The sequence below is a fragment of the Lepidochelys kempii genome, chromosome 1 (assembly GCF_965140285.1).
Source record: "Lepidochelys kempii isolate rLepKem1 chromosome 1, rLepKem1.hap1, whole genome shotgun sequence".
Lineage (NCBI taxonomy): Eukaryota > Metazoa > Chordata > Testudines > Cheloniidae > Lepidochelys > Lepidochelys kempii.
The window spans coordinates 54,607,345-54,628,406 of NC_136380.1; the positions used below are offsets into that span (position 1 = coordinate 54,607,345).

Genomic DNA, 21,062 nt, shown 5'->3' on the forward strand with positions numbered 1-21,062 from the left:
GTATTCTTCTTCGAGTGCTGTACCTGTGGGTGCTCCACTTAAGGTGATGGTGCATTCCAGCGCCATTGATTGGAGGCTTTTCTGTAGCAGTGCTCAGCCGGGCTGTGCGTGCGCTCCAGCTATCTCACAGCACCTGTCTGTCCCGTTGAGCGCATGTGCGCGCCCCCCCTCAGTTCCTTCTCAACCATCCTCGGCTGAAGACGGAGCTCTCCTCAGTGCGACAGCCCTTTCTCTCTAGAGTTTAAAAAAATAGAAATTAGTACTTAAATAAGTTTTCTTTTATTGTAGTTTCATAGTTAGTTCATTTAAAAAAATTATTCTTCGATACTTGATATGTTAGTTCTCCTTAGTTCGTAGTCCCCCCTCAGGGCACGTACATTAACGACTATGCCAGGTTCCCCTGGCTTTAAGAGATGCGGCAATGTGTGAGGTGCCTCAGAGAGAAGCACATTCCTTCTAAGTGTTCATTGCTGCAACTTGAAGGCATGAACCCGCCGAGACTGGGACTGCCACGTGAAGATGATCCTAATGAAGAAAAGTACTTCTCCCAGGATCAGACAAGGACGACCACAGGTCCTCCAGAAAGTGCTCACCAGCACGATCTGAACCGTCAAGGAGCATGACTCTGTCCTCCTCAGAAAAGAGGAAGAGAGCCTCCACCTCTCCGCAGCGGGAACCACAGAAAAAGAACCGGTCCCCTGCGCGGTCTTTACCCCCAGTGCTGATGGCGCCAAGAGTCAGTACATATGACTTTCCTGGCACCTCCGGCACCACCCGTGCCACAGAGCCGAAAGCCAAAAAGAAGGAGTCGAGACATAAAACTTAATTTAATGTAAGTAACTCATTATTTTTTTAATAAGCGTCATCAGCGTGGAAGCATCACAACCTCTGGAATGGTGGCCAAAGCAGGAAGGGGCATACAAATGTTTAGCATATCTGGCACATAAATACCTTGCCATGCTGGCTTCAAAAGTGCCATGCGAATGCCTGTTCTCACTTTCAGGTGACCTTGTAAATTAGAAGCAGGCAACATTATCTCCCGCAAATGTAAACAAACTTGTTTGTCTTATCGATTGCCTGAACAAGAAATAGGACTGAGTGGACGTGTAGGCTCTAAAGTTTTACACTGTTTTGTTTTTGAGTACAGTTATGTAACAAACCCCCCCCCATTACATTTGTAAGTTGCGCTTTCACAATAAAGAGGTTGCACGATAGTACTTGTAGGAGGTGAATGGAAAAAATACTATTTCTTTTGCTTATCATTTTTACAGTGCAAATTTTTGTAATAAAAATAATAATATAAAGTGAGCACTGTACACTTTGTATTCTGTGTTATAATTGAAGTCAATGTATTAAAAAATGTAGAAAAACATCCAAAAATATTTAACAAATTTCAATTGGTATTCTGTTGTTTAAAAGTGCAATTAAAACTGCTATTAATCACGATAATTTTTAATTGCGATTAATTTTTTGAGTTACTCATGTGAGTTAACTGCAATTAATCAACGGCCCTAATGTCCAGCACTGTCTGCAGCTCAGTGGATACCCAGCAATTGCATTCAGTCAGGCACAAAGTAAGGTTGTGATGATAGGAAGTGTGTGTTGTCTCCTAAGAATCTGAAAATCTATTGTTTTGAGATAGGGATTAATTAGAGGTTGTGATTCTTTGTTACTCTGAAAATATATTGAGTTGCAGTGACATATATGAAGCAGACAGAGTTCAGAAGGGGAGAATTCGGTGGAAACCTCAGAGGGTTAATTTAGAGATAGGGTGTCATGACAGCATTTGAAAGGGAGTTGTAAAGATGAAACATTTTAATTTGTTTCAGATTACACTATTTGACTCATTTACACTGTAGAGATGGTTAAAATCAATCTCAAAACCCCATTCAGTGGAGCATATAATGTACTGGGTTTGCCTATGTATGTTACTGCTGCTGTTAGGATTTCTAGATCAAAGAAAGGCAATTTTGTAGCATATGGGAGTTCTAATTATGTTGCACAGCAGATAAACAGTGGATGGTGTAGAGCGCTAATACTGTGAAAAATGAGCATTTGTTACTTATTCTCTAAACATTTCTTCTGGAAAATTCTATATATGATTGAAGAAATGTTCACTGTGTAGATCTATGTTTTCTTTCATTTGTACTAGTGTGCACAACATCTATAACATACAAGGTTATAGTACTATGGAAAATCAGTTAGAGTTGACGGAAATATAGTTCCCAAACTAAACATATAAAATCTACTATATGTATTTCTCTGATTTCAGTGGGCATTGGTCAGAATTGTCTGGGATTTTATATACTCTGAACGTGGGGAAAGAGAACTAGCATAAAAGAGAATCGGGCTACAACCCTGCAGGTGCCTCCCCACAGGTAAACCCCTGAGATGCCACTTCAGTTGATCTCAGGGGGGCTCCATGAAGATCTAAAGGTCCACCTTCATGGTGTTACATGCAGGACTGGGGATGTTAGCATGTAAATCAGGTGGGAGAGACATACTGGAACACAGGACGTGGGGATCTGCCAATAATTTGTATTTCATGACAATAGAAAATTGATAAGAGGAAACTGATGAGGAATTTAAAGAGGCAAGCTATTTTTAAATGCTGCCTCGATGGTCAGCCAAGAACAATGCTTATACAAATCAAAAGTCAATTAGCTTGACTAGCGAGGCTTGGCTAAGGAAGTAGAAATCAAAATGGTCTGTAAAATGCTGGACTTGGAGACAGGAAGTTGAGAGAACCTATCACGGGTAATTTGGGGACAGTAGTCCTTTTATGGGGGACAAAGATTTCTGTATTTCTTTGTTGTTACTCTTGATCAAAAACTCTGTTGTGGAAATGGTTGTGTAACCTCATCCTGATATGATAATGAAATCTAATACCTGGGATTTGATAAACAACTCTGGTGAGGGATGTGAGGGGTTGCGGGGGGAAGGCTTCAACAGAAACAAAGAGGGCGGCTATGTCTGTGCAGATCAGAGAATGGTCAGAGGGAACTGATCTCTAGAGTTACAAGCTTTGCTTTTCTCTTTTCTGTGTCTACAAGGTTTTGTCCTCATGACAGATTTGACTTGGACTCAACTGTGGCTTTTCCCCTCACCATACTTCACTTTCACACATTCACACACCTTTATTAGTGCCATACCACATGGTAGCCACTGCTCCTTGAGCTATAAAGCAGACCCCAAGTATCTGTTGTTGTATGTTGCTTCCCCAAGATAACTGCAGTGAAAACATGCAGACATGGGGCAGTCACAGCAATCGAGATGTGATGGTCCTCCAATCCCTTCTCTTCATTCAGCCCCTTGGCACCTATTCCTTTGTACTATCTTGCTGTCTATCTGTGCTCTGACCCCTGATTAGAAGTGGACTTTCAATCTGCCTTTGCTCAGCATCCTACTTGCAGTTAGCAGTGTACCTACATACAGTTTCTCCAGCTTCAGCCATCATAGGTCTTTGATAAAGCAGAACAGTGCCCACTAGTGAACCTCTTACTAGATTTCAAACACTCCATTCCAAACCTGTATTTCTAACCTAAATTTTTGATAACTCTCAGACACTGCTTTAGTACCTACAGTTGAATTTTTAGTGAGAGCCATTAATATCTTGTTAGGCTATTCTAAAAGCTCAAAGTGGGTGAGGTAATATCTTTTATTGGGTCAACTTCTGTTGGCGAGAGAAACAAGCTTTTGAGTTTACACAGAGCTCTTCTTCAAACCTTCAGATTAGCTCAAAAGCTTGTCTCTCTCAACAACAAAAAATTGTCTGTTCAAAGATATTACCTTCCCCATCTTTTCTCTTTAATACCCTGGGAGCAACATGGCTACAACATTACTGCATATTCTAAAGGCTGACTCATTCAAGTATTTAAAGTGAGGTAAAGATAGAAAAGTACTAGGCTTTAAAAGAACTTTTTTTCTCTCCACGCTCTTCTTATCAGGCAGATCATTAAGAGAATAATCGTTAATTGTTTTCTTTTTCTTTTGACTAATTTTGGTCTATTTTATTTTATGTTATGTTAAGTTCGGTTAATTTCAGTTTCTCTTTGGATTGATATTTCCTAAATGCCTAAACCAAGGAATGTACTGACCTGTTCTCTGCATGAAACTGCCTCCCACAGTCCCTAGAATGAGCAGACAAGTAGCCCCACAACAGCTTGTGAATGCGACCATAAAGTGACACAGTGAGTTGTGGTGCTATGAACATTGGGATATGTTCCAAGATAGCTGTATTGCTTGTCATGGCCAGATACAGTGTGACTGTGGATGCAGGGAGTGACAGCACACTGTGTATGGTTGCACTCTTGCAGGATAGGCTACCACAGGTTGACTGCCCTGCGATTGTTTACACTAGGGTTAGCGTGCAGTGAGGACAAGGATGTCAAGAATGCCTGTCTAGTTTAATTTATGAAAATTGTAAATGTAGACATGTTATGCAAACTGTTTGTGTTGCTCTATTACTATTTTCTCTCTATTTTTAATAAATCTTGTTGTTGAGAAAACAACTCTTATAAGGTAACTTCACTCAGATGGCCCCAAAGAAATGACAACACGTCCACCTCCAAGGAGAGGTGCTGAAGGGTAAGGGATTCTGGAACTAACCCTTCACTCATGGTCTCGGCTGAGGAGGTGTTGACAGTTGTGTTCTTTCCCATGACGATGTACTGTCAGTGGCTACAGCATGCAACTATGGGTGAAATCCAAAAACCAAGGAGTTGGTAGGAGTTCAGGTGACAAACACAGGATGTCTTTTTAGTGCTTCTGAGCCCTGTTCTGATGTCAACTGTATTCTAAACCATACTTCTTTTTAGCACCCACTTCTGATTGTGATTCAGTGTCCTGTAGTATGCATCGTTACCAATGGACCATAACACAACATTCATGGTTTTCATTATCTTTCCCTACTTTGCAAATGGAGAGCTGTCATTCAGTTAACAGAAGCGTACTTGTTTGGGTGGTGTTTGGATCCCACCTGAGGCTTTATTGCCATATCCTGTTATATAGAGGAAAATGAAAAGGAGTACTTGTGGCACCTTAGAGACTAACCAATTTATTTGAGCATGAGCTTTCGTGAGCTACAGCTCACTTCATCGGATGCATACCGTGGAAACTGCAGCAGACATTATACACACACACAGATCATGAAACAATACCTCCTCCCACCCCACTGTCCTGCTGGTAATAGCTTATCTAAAGTGATCATCAAGTTGGGCCATTTCCAGCACAAATCCAGGTTTTCTCACCCCCCCACCCCCATACACACACAGACTCACTCTCCTGCTGGTAATAGCTCATCCAAAGTGACCACTCTCCCTACAATGTGCATGGTAATCAAGGTGGGTCATGTCCAGCACAAATCCAGGCTTTCTCACCCCCCCCTTCCCCTCCCCCCCCCCCCGGGACACACACACACACACACAGACTCACTCTCCTGCTGGCAATAGCTCATCCAAACTGACTACTCTCCAAGTTTAAATCCAAGTTTAACCAGAACGTCTGGGGGGGGGGTAGGAAAAAACAAGGGGAAATAGGCTACCTTGCATAATGACTTAGCCACTCCCAATCTCTTTTCAAGCCTAAGTTAATTGTATCCAATTTGCAAATGAATTCCAATTCAGCAGTTTCTCGCTGGAGTCTGGATTTGAAGTTTTTTTGTTTTAAGATAGCGACCTTCATGTCTGTGATTGCGTGACCAGAGAGATTGAAGTGTTCTCCGACTGGTTTATGAATGTTATAATTCTTGACATCTTATTTGTGTCCATTTATTCTTTTACGTAGAGACTGTCCAGTTTGACCCCAGACTCCAGCGAGAAACTGCTGAATTGGAATTCATTTGCAAATTGGATACTATTAATTTAGGCTTAAATAGAGACTGGGAGTGGCTGAGTCATTATGCAAGGTAGCCTATTTCCCCTTGTTTTTTCCTACCCCCCCCCCCCCAGACGTTCTGGTTAAACTTGGATTTAAACTTGGAGAGTGGTCAGTTTGGATGAGCTATTGCTAGCAGGAGAGTGAGTTTGTGTGTGTGTGTGTGTGTCCGAGAAAAAAAAAGGGGGGGGGGTGAGAAAACCTGGATTTGTGCTGGACATGACCCACCTTGATTACCATGCACATTGTAGGGAGAGTGGTCACTTTGGATGAGCTATTACCAGCAGGAGAGTGAGTTTGTGTGTGTATGGGGGTGGGGGGGTGAGAAAGCCTGGATTTGTGCAGGAAATGGCCCAACTTGATGATCACTTTAGATAAGCTATTACCAGCAGGACAGTGGGGTGGGAGGAGGTATTGTTTCATGATCTCTGTGTGTATATAATGTCTGCTGCAGTTTCCATGGTATGCATCCGATGAAGTGAGCTGTAGCTCACGAAAGCTCATGCTCAAATAAATTGGTTAGTCTCTAAGGTGCCACAAGTACTCCTTTTCTTTTTGCGAATACAGACTAACACGGCTGTTACTCTGATAGAGGAAAATGATACACACGCACCAAGCATTCTGTATGTGCCATATTAATTTCAGTTATAAATGCTGGTACTGAAATCTCGGCAAGTAGAACTAATGTTAACATCTTGGCAGGGGATAAGGCTAGATGACCCTTGCGAACCCTTCTGACCCTATGGTTCTATGATTCTAGTTGGCTGAATATTCCAGACATGCAGAAGAGCTAAGGTTCACTCTCAGTATTCCTTACCACCCAGCACTGGAGGTGAGAAGGAGGGGACCACTAGTAGCCATAGCAGGGAGGAAGTAATGAGTAATCTTGGAGTTCATAGAGCTAGATTTTGATCTCAGTTACACCATCAAACTCCAGTTGAGTTCTATACATTTACAGTGGCATACACTGAGAACAGAAACCGATCCTTAGTGTTCAATATTTTCAGGCTGCAGTTGTGAAGAAAACCATATCAAAGCATGCCTCTGTTCTTGGAAAAGGAGCATAAGAATGAGGCTGTGGTAGGAAAAGAAAGAAACCTGGGTGTTAATCTGGGTATAAAATATTAATAATAGAACTCCTTCCAGAAAAATCCATCATCTTTCAACTGTGATTAAAAATTCAGAATGTCATAAATGCTAATAAAGATAAAATATACAGTAATGTAGAAATTTGATTTTGGAGTATGTTGTCAATGAGTAATCAAGCAAAGAATTATACACTGGGCTACAACAGAATGATTCTGTATCTTGAATAAAAACATTTGGGATGAGGTTCCTTAAACAAAGGGCTAACTCCTCAAGTGCATCTGAGCTCCAGATGCATCTTAACCTCACAGTGCTGGAGAGGTTAAGAGCAGATTGTATAGATCTTGCTATGCCAGCTTTATGTCACCCAGCAGTAATCCCTCTATGTTAGGGCAGCTTTCCACCACGGGAGTGAATGCTAAGGATCTGACCCAAGGGTTTTATCCTTTATTTTTCATGTAGTGTTTATTTCCTTTAAATGCATGTGGCCAACCTAGGTACGTACGCTGGTAAATTAGAGGAACCAGAAAGGTGTAAGATGTTCAGACTTTCAAGCATCTGCTTAAATGGGAGTGTTAATTTTTGAACTGTTTTCCCTGTAACATAGAGTAATGATTAGTTTCACCCTTTTAATTTTCTTTTAACATAACTTTTTGTATTCAGTAATTGCAACAGGAGATGCTACATGACTTGACTTTTCTGGAAGCGGCCCTGCTAGAAATAAAGAAAAGTTACTGACTAATTTGGCATCATGAGTATTTAAATGCATTGGGTTTTAAGCATAATCATAGTTACACCATCAAGGGCAAATTTCATTGATGTCAGTGGAGTTTCCTTGGACTACATCATTGTAACTTGGCACTCAGCCCTTTTGTTTTGTCTTAAAATCACTGTGGTAATGGCTCCCCTCACTAAATCTCTGATATATTTGTATTACAAGCACTTATCTGGGAGAGGAATGAAAGCAAAACTGTCATTGATTTATAGTACCTTAATTATTTGCACAGCAGTTTGGCTTAAACCCAAGGGAAGGGTTCATGAGCGATACAAACTCCCTTAATTTATTTGCAGGTATTTATTTTATTACTATAGGCAGCACAGGTAGTGAATTAAGCAGGAGGCCAAATGAGGGTGGCACAGGCCACCTTAATTCTGTCATTTTTTCATGTTTGAGTGCTTGACTTTAAAACCTTAATATTCTTTTAATATAGTTTTGTTTATGGATGTAATATTTCAGTATGCTAGAATGGAGCATGCGTAGTTGCATCCTATTCTGAAAGGGATTTGAAATGAAAATAAATGTCTCTTGTTCTCAGAATAACATTTGACTCTCTTTAAATTATTTGTATATGTCATTTAATAATTTCTGCACAAAATACTTAAAAAATATACAATTTCTTCACCTAAATTTATAATCTGTCAATTATTATAGTACAATGCTGATCATTTGAATAGAGTTAACAACTTTGTATATTATAATAGTAACAATAGGCTTACATAAATAAAGGATCTGTTGAAAATCTCACCCAAAAGTTTGTTTTCCTACAATAAAGTAGTTTAAAATGTGGAGCGTAATCTAAAAAAAGGAGTGGAAATTAGGCAATATAAAATGTTTCACATTAGTCTTCTCTCTGAACTTTTTAATCGTATATTTAATCCAACCTTATGTTTCCAACAGACTAAATTTTGCCAACCTCCTTAGCACAGACAACAAAAATTTGTTTGGTAACACGTCAATTAGGTTTCTCCATGTGAATGTTTTTCCTTAACACCAGTTTGTTTCTTTCTGTTAAGTAATAGTTTTTTCATGTACAAAATGTGTGCCAGTATAAAGTAGACCAGAAAGAGGGTTTAACTATTTAAAACAGTGACCAAGACATTTGAGACCCATTACAAAATCATTAATAAGCTGTTTAAAACATTGTGTAAAAGTCTGTGTCTACAACACAGTATTAAAAAATATCCCCATGCAGTTTTGCCTTAAAAAGCTAATAAGGGACATTATCATAGAAATGTACTTCTGGAAAGGCCTTTTAGAAGTCATCTAGTCCAGCTCTCTGCACTGAGGCAGAACCAAGTAAACGTAGATCCTCCCTGATAAGTGTTTGTCCAGCTTGTTCTTAAAAACTTCCAATGATGGGGATTCCACAACTTGCCTTGGTAACCTGCTCAAGAGCTTAACTACCCTGTAGTTGGAAAGCTTTTCCTAATATCTAACTTAAATCTCTCTTGCTGCAGATTAAACCCCTTACTTTTTTTCCTACCTTCTGTGGGCATGGAAAAAAAATTCATAAATTTCCCCCAGCCTTGTCTTCTCAAGAATAAACATGCCCAGTTTTTTACCTTTCCTCATAGGCCAGATTTTCTTAACCTTTTATAATTTTTGTTGCACTCCTCTGGACTGTCTCCAAATTGTGCACATCTTTCCTAAAATGTGGCAGCCAGAACTGGACACAGTACTCCAGCTGAGTCTTCATCAGTCCTAATTACATCCCATGTCTTACATATGACACTTCTGTTAATACACCCAGAATGATATTAGCCGTTTTTGCAAATGCAACACGTTGACTCTCATTCAATTTGTGATCCACTGTAACCCCCAAATCTCAGTCAGCAGTAATACCACTGACATTTATTCCCCATTTTGTAGTTGTGCATTTGATTCATTCCTTCCTAAGTGAAGTACTTTGCATTTGTTTTTATTGAGTTTCCTCTTGATGAATTCAGACCAATTCATCAAGGTCGTTTTAAATTCTAATCTTGTCCTCCAAAGTGTTTGCAACCCCTCCTAGGTTGGTGTCATCTGCAAATTGTATAAGCATAATCTCTACTCCATTATCTAAGTCATTAATGAAAATATTGAATAATACGGGACCCAGGACTGACCCCAGCAAGACCTGACAAGATACACCCTCCCAGTTTGACTGTGAACCATTGATAATTACTCTTTGAGTATAGTCTTTCCACTAGCGTTTGTGTCCAGTGTATTTCCATAGTTTGCTTATGAGAGAGAATGTCATATGGGACTGTATCAAAAGCCTTATTGAAATCAAGATATATCATATCTTCTGCTTCCTCGCTATCCACTAGGCCAGTAACCCTGTCAGAGAAGGAAATTAGGTTGGTTTGGCATGATTTGTTCAAGAAAGTTCATGCTGGCTATTCGCAAGGTGGTTAAAATTAATTGTTTAATAATTTGTTCTAGTATCTTTCCCAAGATCAAAGTTAGGCTGACTGATCCATATCGCCGGGTCCTCTTTATTCCGTTTGTTAAAGATAGGTACTATGTTTGCTATTTTACAGTCCTCTGAGACCTCACCATTCTCCAGGAATTCTCAACGATAATTGCTACCGGTTTCAAGATTGCTTCAGCTAGTTCCTTAAGTACCCCAGGGTGAATTTTGTCAAGCCCTGATGACTTGAATACATCTAACTTACCTAAAGATTCTTTAACCTACTCTTTCCCTATTTTTGCTTGTGTTCCTTCCCCCTTTTTGTTAATCTTAATTGTGTTGAATCTCTGGTCACCATGAACCTTTTAAAGTGAAATCTGAAGAAAAAATAGATATTCAACTCCTCAGCCTTCTTGATGTCATCCGTTATTAGCGCTCCTTCCACACTGAGTAGAGGACTTATGCTTTCCTTTGTCATTCTCTTGCTTCTCACGTATTTAAAGAACCTCTTTTTATTGCCTTTTATGTACCTTGCTATGTGTAACTCGTTTTGTGCCTAAGTCTTTCTGATTTTGTACCTACATGCTTGAGCTATGCTTTTGTACTCCACTTAGCAATTTGTCCATGTTTCCTTTATTTTGTAAGATTCCTTTTTGATTTTCATGTAATTACAGAGCTCCTGATTGCAGTGGTGTTGGAACTGGGGGTGCTGCTGCACCCCTGGCTTGAAGTAGTAATAACAAACACCAAATACATGGTTTTCAATCCATGATCAGCACCTCACTATAAAAATTGTTCCAGCACCCCTGCATGATTGGTCTTTTACTATTCTTCCCATCTTTCCTTTATATCTGGATAGTTTGCAGTTGTGCCTTTCATATTGTCTCCTTGAAAAACTGCCAGCTGTCCTGAACTCCTTTTTCCCTTATGTAGGCCCATGGGAATAAAAACTACCCGTTCTCTGCATTTTGTAAAGTCTGCTTTTTTTAAGTCCATTGTCCTTACTCTACTGCTCTCTCTACTTCCGTTCCTTCTAATTATGAAATTGACACTGAATTTCATTGTGCTAATAGAACCAAGTTTTAGCTAAAGTAAATACAGGCTTAATTAACATTCAGTAGATAGCTGTATTTAGTGTTTTAACCGTTGTGCTTAATGTATAAACACTGTACAGCAGTGGTCACCAAACCATATACCGTGATCGACTGGTTGATCCTGGAGTCTCTGCCAGTCGATTGCGATCTCTGGTTGCTAAAAGTCCGGCAGCGCAGCAGGACTAAGGCAGGCTCCCTGCCTGCCCCAGCCCCATGCCACCCTTGGAAGTGGCTAGCACGCCCCCATGACCCCGGGGGGTGCGGGAGGGCAGGGGTCTCTGTGCACTGCTCCTGCCTGCAAGCACCACCCTCGCAGCTCCCAATGGCCAGGAACGCACCCCAGCCCTGAGCCCCCGCCTGGAGCCAGCACCCCATACCCCCTCCTGCACCCCAAACCCCCTGCTGCACCCCAACCTCCTGTCTCAGCCCTGAGCTCCCCCCAGAGCCAGCACCCCAAACCCTCTACTGTACCCCAAACTCCTGCCCCAGCCCTGAGCCCCCTCCTGGAGCCAACACCCCCTACCTCTCCTGTACCCCAACACTCTGCCCTAGCCTGGAGCCCCCTCCTGTATGCAAACTCCCTCCCAGAGCTTGCACCTCTCACCCACCTCCTGCACCCCAACTCCCTGCCCAAGGCTCAGCCCAGAGCTCCCTCCCACACTCCAAATCCCTCCAGCCCAGCCCAGAGCCCACACCCTCTCCCGAACCCCTGCCCCAGCCTGATGAAAGTGAGTGAGGGTCAGAGAGAGCGAGCGATGGAGGGAGAGGGGAATGGAGTGAGCAGGGTGGGGCTTCGGGGAATGGATGGGGCATTGGGGAAGGGATCCTTGGTTGCACTTAAATTCAAAAAAGTGATCTTGTGTATAAAAGGTTGGAGACCACTGCTGTACAGCAATTACTGGTACATCCATTTGTAAGACTCACCTCTCTCCACAGCAGTTGGTAGAGTTCAAAGGAACAATAACAGGTTAGGTCAGTGACTGCAGCGTGGTACTTTGATAACTATTTTGCTTTCATTTATATAGCTTTCCCATTTTTTCTGATAGCTCCATAAAGAAGTACGTATGGAGGCTTATTTTGGAAGCAGACTGGAAGTAACTTAGAAGGCTGTCTGCTTGTTCAAGGGAATGGAGTGGAACACATTATAAAAAAACCTTCCATTTGTCCCTTCCTACTGTAGTTAAAATTTGAGTGGACTAAAACACTTGAAAATATTTCTCTGCAGTCCAATAAAAGATATTTTGTTTACAATTTTTATATAAAAATCTTAAATGACAATAGTTCTCGAGTCAATTCTCTGCACAGTTCAGCCAGCAGTTATCCCTGCAAACCTTGCCCTTCAGCTGCACCTTGTGGGAGGGGAGCCAGACTGCATACTCTCACAGGAGCAAATAGGCCTAGCAGTCTGCTGATAAGAGGACATCTTTGTTCCTGGTGCTAAATATATATTTTTCCCACGACCATGCTGATCACTGCTTTAATCTTCCTCTGGAAATGAAGGGCCCCAGCAGAGTAATGGCAAACAGACTCCACCATGTTGACTCACTCAATATTGATGGGTTCTGAACTTTTGTCTGTGACAGTCAGAATACCTATATTTGCAATCCGACATTATGTTGCCCTTTCACCAAGGATAATGTGTAGCAGATGGAAGTAAACTGTACATGAGAAAATAAAACTGTGCTATATTTTATTATCATTTTAATCTGTTTGGATGGTGGGTTTTTTTTGTTTTGTTTTGTTTTGGCTTGTTAAAATATGTATAATTATAATAATAATACAAATAAATAAGTATGTACAACCAGCACGTAGCTCTCTGCCAGTGATGCATATGTTACCTCTGTGCAACTCTTATCTTTCCATCTGACAAAAACATTGTGTTCTTATGTAGGCCTTTAAAGTGCCATCTGTTTACAGACTTTTCTTCTGAAACATTTATTTTAGAGTAAATTAAGCTCTGTCTGTCTGGTTTGTCTTTTTTTATAGTGCCCGTCTTCACCATATCTAAGTGCTATGTTCTTCCAATTGTGTAAACTCCATAAGGCCGTGTAAAGTAGATATATTTGAGTGTGATTGATGCTAGGAACGGGGCAGGTCCATACTTAGTTTGCAGGCTTGTGTTATACAGATGCTTGGACTTGAATGGGAAAGAAGGCATGTGAATGAGTTCTCCTTTCCAACTGTGGATCCTGTTCTTCTTTTTTGTACTCATCTGGTCACAAAAGTAGGGCACTCACAGTGAATAATATAAGCATTATCCACACAGGAATGGAAGGAAGGATGTTGTGGAGGCTCTTTCCATTGATGAGTGTGTGGGTATATTCTTCAACTTGATGGCCATGTCATCAACACATAGACCTGCAATCTCAGTGCATGTTGACCATTCAGTCTTCCCACTGGGCTGGCACTGCCATGCTGGACTTCACTTGCAGTGTCTGAAGGCAAGGCAGTCAGGCTTTGCAGAGTCCCAGACCATTCCTGGGAAGCTGCTGGGCTGCTGCTTTACTAGGGAACTTCCCCACTCAGGATTTCAGTTTGCTTCCATGGATATGGTACTCAGTTGTGCCATAGGGTTGCTTCTTGTGCCATGTCACAGACACTGTTAGGGACATCTCTTGATCTATATGTGTAGTAATTTCAATTTCAAAAAATCCCTGCCAGCGGGGTGATTCAGTTTGGGGGCTTAATCAATAGAATATATAAATTGAAAGCCTTAGAAGAAAATAATCATTGCTGAATGTAGTATACATGCATGTGTTTTCCTGAAGTGATTCATGGGAGTGATAATAACCACCTGCAGTGCTCTAAATCACCTTAAATTACATAGATAAATCATGCTTTTATGATTAAGTCTACAGTTATAATTTCATATGCTTTTGAAGAGTATCCCACCTATCAGGAAGACATAATCTTTCTCAAACCCATTTGCTAATAAGATGTGAAAGCTGTGTCATAAATATGTTATGTAATACATACCTGACTTATAATCTCTGATCCAGAAAAACACTGGGATCAGTGAACAAAACAGTGATCTTTCAAAGCAGGCTGTATGGGTAAAGACTAATTTCCCAAGTAACAGGAATTAGTCTCTTTGCAATTGTGGAGTGATGTGTCAGAAATTGTATTTAATTATGCTGTAGCAGTTTGAATGATTGCAGATCTCATCCCTGATTTCTTAAGATAATACGTGCCGATTTCTTAAGATAATAACAGTTAGAGATAAAAAGGCAGCTTTTAAAAAGTGGAAGTCGAATCCTAGTGAGGTAAATAGAAAGGAGCATAAACACTGCCAAATTAAATGTAAAAATGTAATAAGAAAAGCCAAAAAGGAGTTTGAAGAACAGCTAGCCAAAAACTCAAAAGATAATAACAAAATGTTTTTTAAGTACATCAGAAGCAGAAAGCCTGCTAAACAACCAGTGGGGCCCCTGGACGATCAAGATACAAAAGGAGCACTTAAAGATGATAAAGTCATTTCAGAGAAACTAAATGAACTGTTTGCTTCAGTCTTCACGGCTGAAGATGTTAGGGAGATTCCCAAACCTGAACCGTCTTTTGTAGGTGACAAATCTGATGAATTGTCTCAGATTGAAGTGTCACTAGAGGAGGTTTTGGAATTAATTGAGAAACTTAACAGTAACATGTCACCGGGATCAGATGGCATTCATCCAAGAGTTCTGAAAGAACTCAAATATGAAATTGCGGAACTATTAACTATGGTTTGTAACCTGTCCTTTAAATCAGCTACTGTACCCAGTGACTGGAAGATAGCTAATGTAACGCCAGTATTTAAGAAGGGCTCTAGAGGTGATCCTGGCAATTACAGACCGGTAAGTCTAATGTCAGTACCGGGCAAATTAGTTGAGACAATAGTAAAGCATAAAATTGTCAGACACGTAGAAGAACATAAATTGTTACGCAAAAGTCAAAATGGTTTCTGTAAAGGGAGATCGTGTCTTACTAATCTATTAGAGCTCTTTGAGGGGGTCAACAAACATGTGGACAAGGGGGATCCAGTGGACATAGGGTCCTTCGATTTCCAGAAAGCCTTTGATAAGGTCCCTCACCAAAGGCTCTTACGTAAATTAAGTTGTCATGGAATAAGAGGGAAGATCCTTTCATGGATTGAGAACTGCTTAAAAGACAGGGAACAAAGGGTAGGAATAAATGATAAATTTTCAGAATGGAGAGGGGTAACTAGTGGTGTTTCCCAAGAATCAGTCCTAGGACCAATCCTTTTCAACTTATTCTAAATGATCTTGAGATGGGGTAAACAGTGAGGTGGCAAAGTTTGCAGATGATACTAAACTGCTCAAGATAGTTAAGACCAAAGCAGACTGTGAAGAACTTCAAAAAGATCTCACAAAACTAAGTGATTGGGCAACAAAATGGCAAATGAAATTTCATGTGGATAAATGTAAAGTAATGCACACTGGAAAAAATAACCCCAACTATGCATACAATATGATGGGGGCTAATTTAGCTACAACTAATCAGGAAAAAGATCTTGGAGTCATCGTGGATAGTTCTCTGAAGACATCCACGCAGTGTGCAGTGACAGTCAAAAAGGCAAATGGGATGTTAGGAATCATTAAAAAAGGGATAGAGAATAAGACAGAGAATATCTTATTACCCTTATATAAATCCATGGTACACCCACATCTTGAATACTGCATACAGATGTGGTACCCTCATCTCAAAAAAGATATATTGGCATTAGAAAAGGTTCAGAAAAGGGCAACTAAAATGATTAGGGGTTGGAACGGTCCCATATGAGGAGAGATTAAAGAGGCTAGGACTTTTCAGCTTGGAAAAGAAGAGACTAAGGGGGGATATGATAGAGGTATATAAAATCATGAGTGTGTGGAGAAAGTGAATAAGGAAAAGTTATTTACTTATTCCCATAATATAAGAACTAGGGGCCACCAAATGAAATGAATGGACAGCAGGTTTAAAACAAATAAAAGGAAGTTCTTCTTCACTCAGCGCACAGTCAACCTGTGGAACTCCTTGCCTGAGGAGGTTGTGAAGGCTAGGACTATAACAGGGTTTAAAAGAGAACGGGACAAATTCATGGAGGTTAAGTCCATTAATGGCTATTAGCCAAGATGGGTAAGGAATGGTGTCCCTATCGTCTGTTTGTCAGAGGGTGGAGATGGATGGTAGGAGAGAGATCACTGATCATTACTTGTTAGGTTCACTCCCTCTGGGGCACCTGGCATTGGCCACTGTTGGTAGACAGGATACTGGGCTGGATGGACCTTTGGTCTGACCCAGTATGGCCATTCTTATGTTCTTATGTTCTTCCTTTGCTTGAGGCATTCTGATCATATCTCGGAAGTTCCACATGATATCCTGTGTAATGTGTATTTTGGAAATACAAACTCAGACTTGGGAAGTTTTGGGTCATTCATTTATTTGTTTTAAATACAGGGAACTCCAAGCATTATTTTGATGAAAACTCAAAATCGATTAATTGATCAACATCCTAGTTATAATGTGACCTGTTTATATGCATCCAGCATAGAACTTGTTTCTGTGTTTACGAACTGTGTCATGGACTACTTCATTATTAGTTTTTTTTTACTGTTAAACCTCCACGATATTAGGAATTTGAATTTACAGCTGAAACATATGGCTTAGATAGGATACATTAATTTGCATCACAGAGAAAAAAAAGGCAAGGTAAATAAGCATTTGTTTTCCATTTTGTTTTACAGGAGGCAATAAGCTGAAGAGCCAGCATTTTCGTTTGAACTGGGCCTGGATCTCTTTAGAGAAGGAATATTATTTGGTAAATGAAGACTCTAAATATCTAGATGTTGTTCTTAAGCGGAGAGGTTACCTGGGAGAAACCTCTTTTATTAGTAAGTTCCAATCCTATAAATTACTTCTGAGCCATAGACCAGCAAGATTAGCAAAATGTGTCACAATATGTTACCTTCGTACTGTTTGGTACTCATCCAACTAGGTACACTAGAAGGAATATTTATTAGAACAAGGTTCTTTTGTTCAAATAATTGTATGTTTCATTTAAACTAAGGCACAAAATCAAATTATACATCAGTTACTGATAGTTTTATGTCCTTTTCGAGTCAAAAAACAATCTTTAGTAGGAATTTCCTTTTCAACAGTAACCACATTGGATCTTTCATCTATACATTTTCTGATTTCTGCAGCAACTCATCGTTGGTTATAGCTGCAAGGGACCTAATCCTTCTCTTTGAATTCAAATGTAGAAATTCTCCTGGCTTGAATGGGAGCAAAATAAGGCCATATATCTTTACAAATAAATTAGGTTAACAGGGTTGAAATTGGGGCTCTGAAAGGGCCCCCTTGATTCTAATTAGTTCCCCAAACTCCTTTTTCATATGAAGTAGCCTTTTAATTAAAAAAATACTAAATTTGATCCATTATACACTGAAAACTAAAAATGCTTAAACTAAAGAATGTGCAGTAAAAATGGTGGTTTTATAAATTTGTGCATTTTATGCGTGTTTATCTGTGTTGTGCACAACACACTTGTAGAAAATACCTCATTTATAGACTCCGACCAAATATCCATTAGCCCAATGAAAGGAGCTGTGATTTCTGACTCTGGGATGAATTTTTATGGAACTTACTTGGAACATTTGGCTCAAGTTAGTATGAACAGGGTCTGTCACTCAGTGCACCAGATGAATGAAAAGAACAAATTTGCCGTTTTGCAATTCCATTTGATACATATTTCCAAAGAATTGGCCACAGTATGGCATCAGAGAGGATAAATTGTGTGTTGTATCTACCCATAATTTTCCTTGAACTTTGTCATTACAAGACTGAGAGTGTCAAATGCCAAGATTTGAGGGGAAGTTTCTCTAGCTGACTTTGATTATTAATGCTAAATATAAAACAGCAACAGTTAACATCAGCAGTTCCAGGCTGTGAAACGCTTTCTTTTTCGGATGGGGCAGTTGGCCTGATGGTTAGGGAGAGGGCTTGTATTGTCATGTGGAAAGTGAAAAGTTATTTAAAAAAAAAAGTTGCCCTCTGATTTTATTAGTTTTAGTCCCCAGTTATGTTGCTTATGAACAGTTATCAACAGTCGTCTTTTAAGCAAGGTCTAAAGGAGAACTAAAGGAGAACCTGAAAAGGTTCTAGTTTGTAAATGCTCTCAAGTTTCCTGAGACAGAAAAGTTCAAAATGGACAAAAAGAATTTGCTAGGGAATATTAACTGAAATACAATAAAAACATTTTAATTACATAGATTTTAGTTTATGAACTGGAATATAAAATATATTTCAGAAGCTTGTTGGTTGGTCGGTCAGATTTTCCAGCATTGAATTTTTATCAATACTCTTTGAGACAAAGTCAGCACTTCTTTGTCAGGTAGAGCATTTATTGAAGTCAATGGGAACTTTTCTTGATTTGATTTGATTTAAGGCTACAGAATTTTAGCATTTGTTATTGACTGGACAGTATATTCAAAAGCATCTAAGTGACCAAGGGCCAGATTTTCAAAGATGCATATAGGCGCCTAGTGAGATTTTCAAAAGTGCCTAAGGGGAATTATGCACCTAACATGCTTTTGAAAATCCCACTAGACACCAGTCGGCATCATTAAGTGCCTAAATACTGCTACAAATCTGGCTCTTCAGTGCTTTTGTAAATGTTACCCTCTGTCTCACACATGCATATGCACATACACTTCATAGTCTAAGACTGTTTACTAGTGGAAAGGAACTGTCAAACTGGGATCAGAAAGCTTTTTAACCATCCTTACAATTATTTGCATCTGCAGTTGTGTTTTGCATGAATTCATTTGTTATTGAGTAGCCTTATTTGATTAACCACAGCTAAACAGGTAAGTTTAATTAATAAACTTAATTACTGAAACTTTTAAAACACCTCACAACTTGAAACTACCTTTTGTAATAGTTACAATTTGCAGAATTTGCCAAATGCCTTCGAGGATAATGATTAACAATACCTTTTTATAAACAATTATTTCCATACATAGGAGTTCCATCCCACAACAGCTGTACTTCAGCTCATTTCTAGTGTGCTACACCTGTGAGTGATTAACCATGAAATGTTATTCAACAACTGGGAAATAAAAGCATTCCATTTGTAGCCTGCTCATCCTCATCAGTCATGATAACGAACTGCAGTAGGCTTGAGAGTTTAGCAGAATCTATATTTTCTAAGATGTATTGGGTACTGCAGCATGTCAAGAAAATCCACAAATTGTCCATTGCTTTCCATTTTTATTCTCTTTTTACTCAAATTACAACGAGCAAAAACTTTATGCTCTTATACTTAACTTAGAGTAAAGTTTATGCAAGAATAATTAATACAAAGCTCAGTTGTAATTGTGCAACATGGGAAGAAATTTCCTTTCCAGTCCACATATTTGATCTCAGTCCTACTACTCTGTACTTTCTATGCATGTGGAATTCCCCAGGATGTCAATGGGAGTTTATGCTCATAAGGAATTGATATGCCATATGAGTTTGAGAGGAGAATATTTCTGTATTAAGATTGTTGATTTGCTGATTTGTGGATTATGTTCTCCTGCCATCTACACTACTGTTTGAGTTTTGCTTATATTCTGGAAACTTGCTCCTTGATAAATCTAAATGGTCTCCAGAATCCTATATAAGAGAGGACAATGAAACAGCTTAAACAACCAATTGCCACCTCAAACGTGGCCAGTCCAACATTGAGAAAAGATTGAGGACTAGTTTAAAAACAAGAGCTGTTGGGGGAAAAAATTCTTCCCTCAATGCTACATTTTTATTTTTACAAAATGAGGGATAGGGTTGGGTGGTCGGATGGTATAATCCAAAAGAAGAAGTATCTTGAGATGATGCTGCCAGTGCCAGCAGTGCGGCGAATCCTGCTCGCGTTACTCACCTGGACGCCACTGGCTTTGTGTGTGTGTATATTTGCATGCCCACACGCATATGTGCAATGTTGTTCTCTGGTAGCTGAGTGACTGGGGAGGCTGAGGGACTTATTACTACTTGTAACTAAGGAGGGTCTACCGTAGTTCTAATTTCCTTTTCTTTAGTTCTGTATTTTTGAGCCGAAAGAGTAGGATTCCATTCCTGGCTCCCCAGGCGTATGTATTAGGAATTAACCTACATCAGTGGTGCCCAAACTTTTCCTGTCATGCCGCCCCTTACCAATAGTGGAATCTGTCCAGCCCCCACCCCACTGCTGCACAGTTGGCTTAGCAGCAGCGCTGGGGGCAGAACTGGGTATGGGGGAGGAGCTGTGGCTGGAGGCAGAGAGGCAATGAGGCAAAGCTGGGCTGGGAGTGGAGAAGGGGGGAAGTGGAGCTACAGTTGGAGCTGGAGCAGGGCTGAGGGCGGAGTGGGGCTGCGTGGTCTCCCTACCACCCCCATAGAGGCTGGCGTGGGCCTCACTGTGGGCCCCCCGGAATGTTCCTCCAGCCCCCTTTGGGGGGCATGCCTTACATTTGTGGGACCACTGATCTACGTGCTGCAGACAGGCACAATAACTGTATACAAACCACACACGCTGGTGTGTGATTAATTGTGTATAATAGTTGTGTCTATCTGCAGCACATAGATCAATTAAAATGTGAATAATTGAATTGATAAGGGCTAGTCCCCGGAGCAGAGTGAGCAGTATTTGATCTTGTCATTAAACATGAAGAATTCACACATACTGAGTCTGTGAACAATAAAGAGATGCAGAGTTTTCCCTAAAGACAGAAACCTGTCTTTTTTTTGTTGAATCCATTTATGTTTAGTGGGATACCGAAGAAGAGCATCTGTTGAGGAGCTTACATTCCTGAAGATCCGTGTTTTATAAATAAAGACAACA

The 21,062-nt window shown here is 40.1% G+C and overlaps 1 protein-coding gene across 1 annotated transcript in view; it reads left to right on the plus strand.

The window, feature by feature from the left end:
* The window catches only part of FREM2 (FRAS1 related extracellular matrix 2), a 219,001-nt gene that overhangs the window by 92,921 nt on the left and 105,018 nt on the right, over positions 1-21,062 (plus strand). Inside the window, exon 3 of the mRNA XM_073342495.2 lies at positions 16,948-17,094. Coding sequence (XP_073198596.2) covers positions 16,948-17,094 — 147 coding nt within the window. The remainder of the gene's footprint in view (positions 1-16,947; positions 17,095-21,062) is intronic.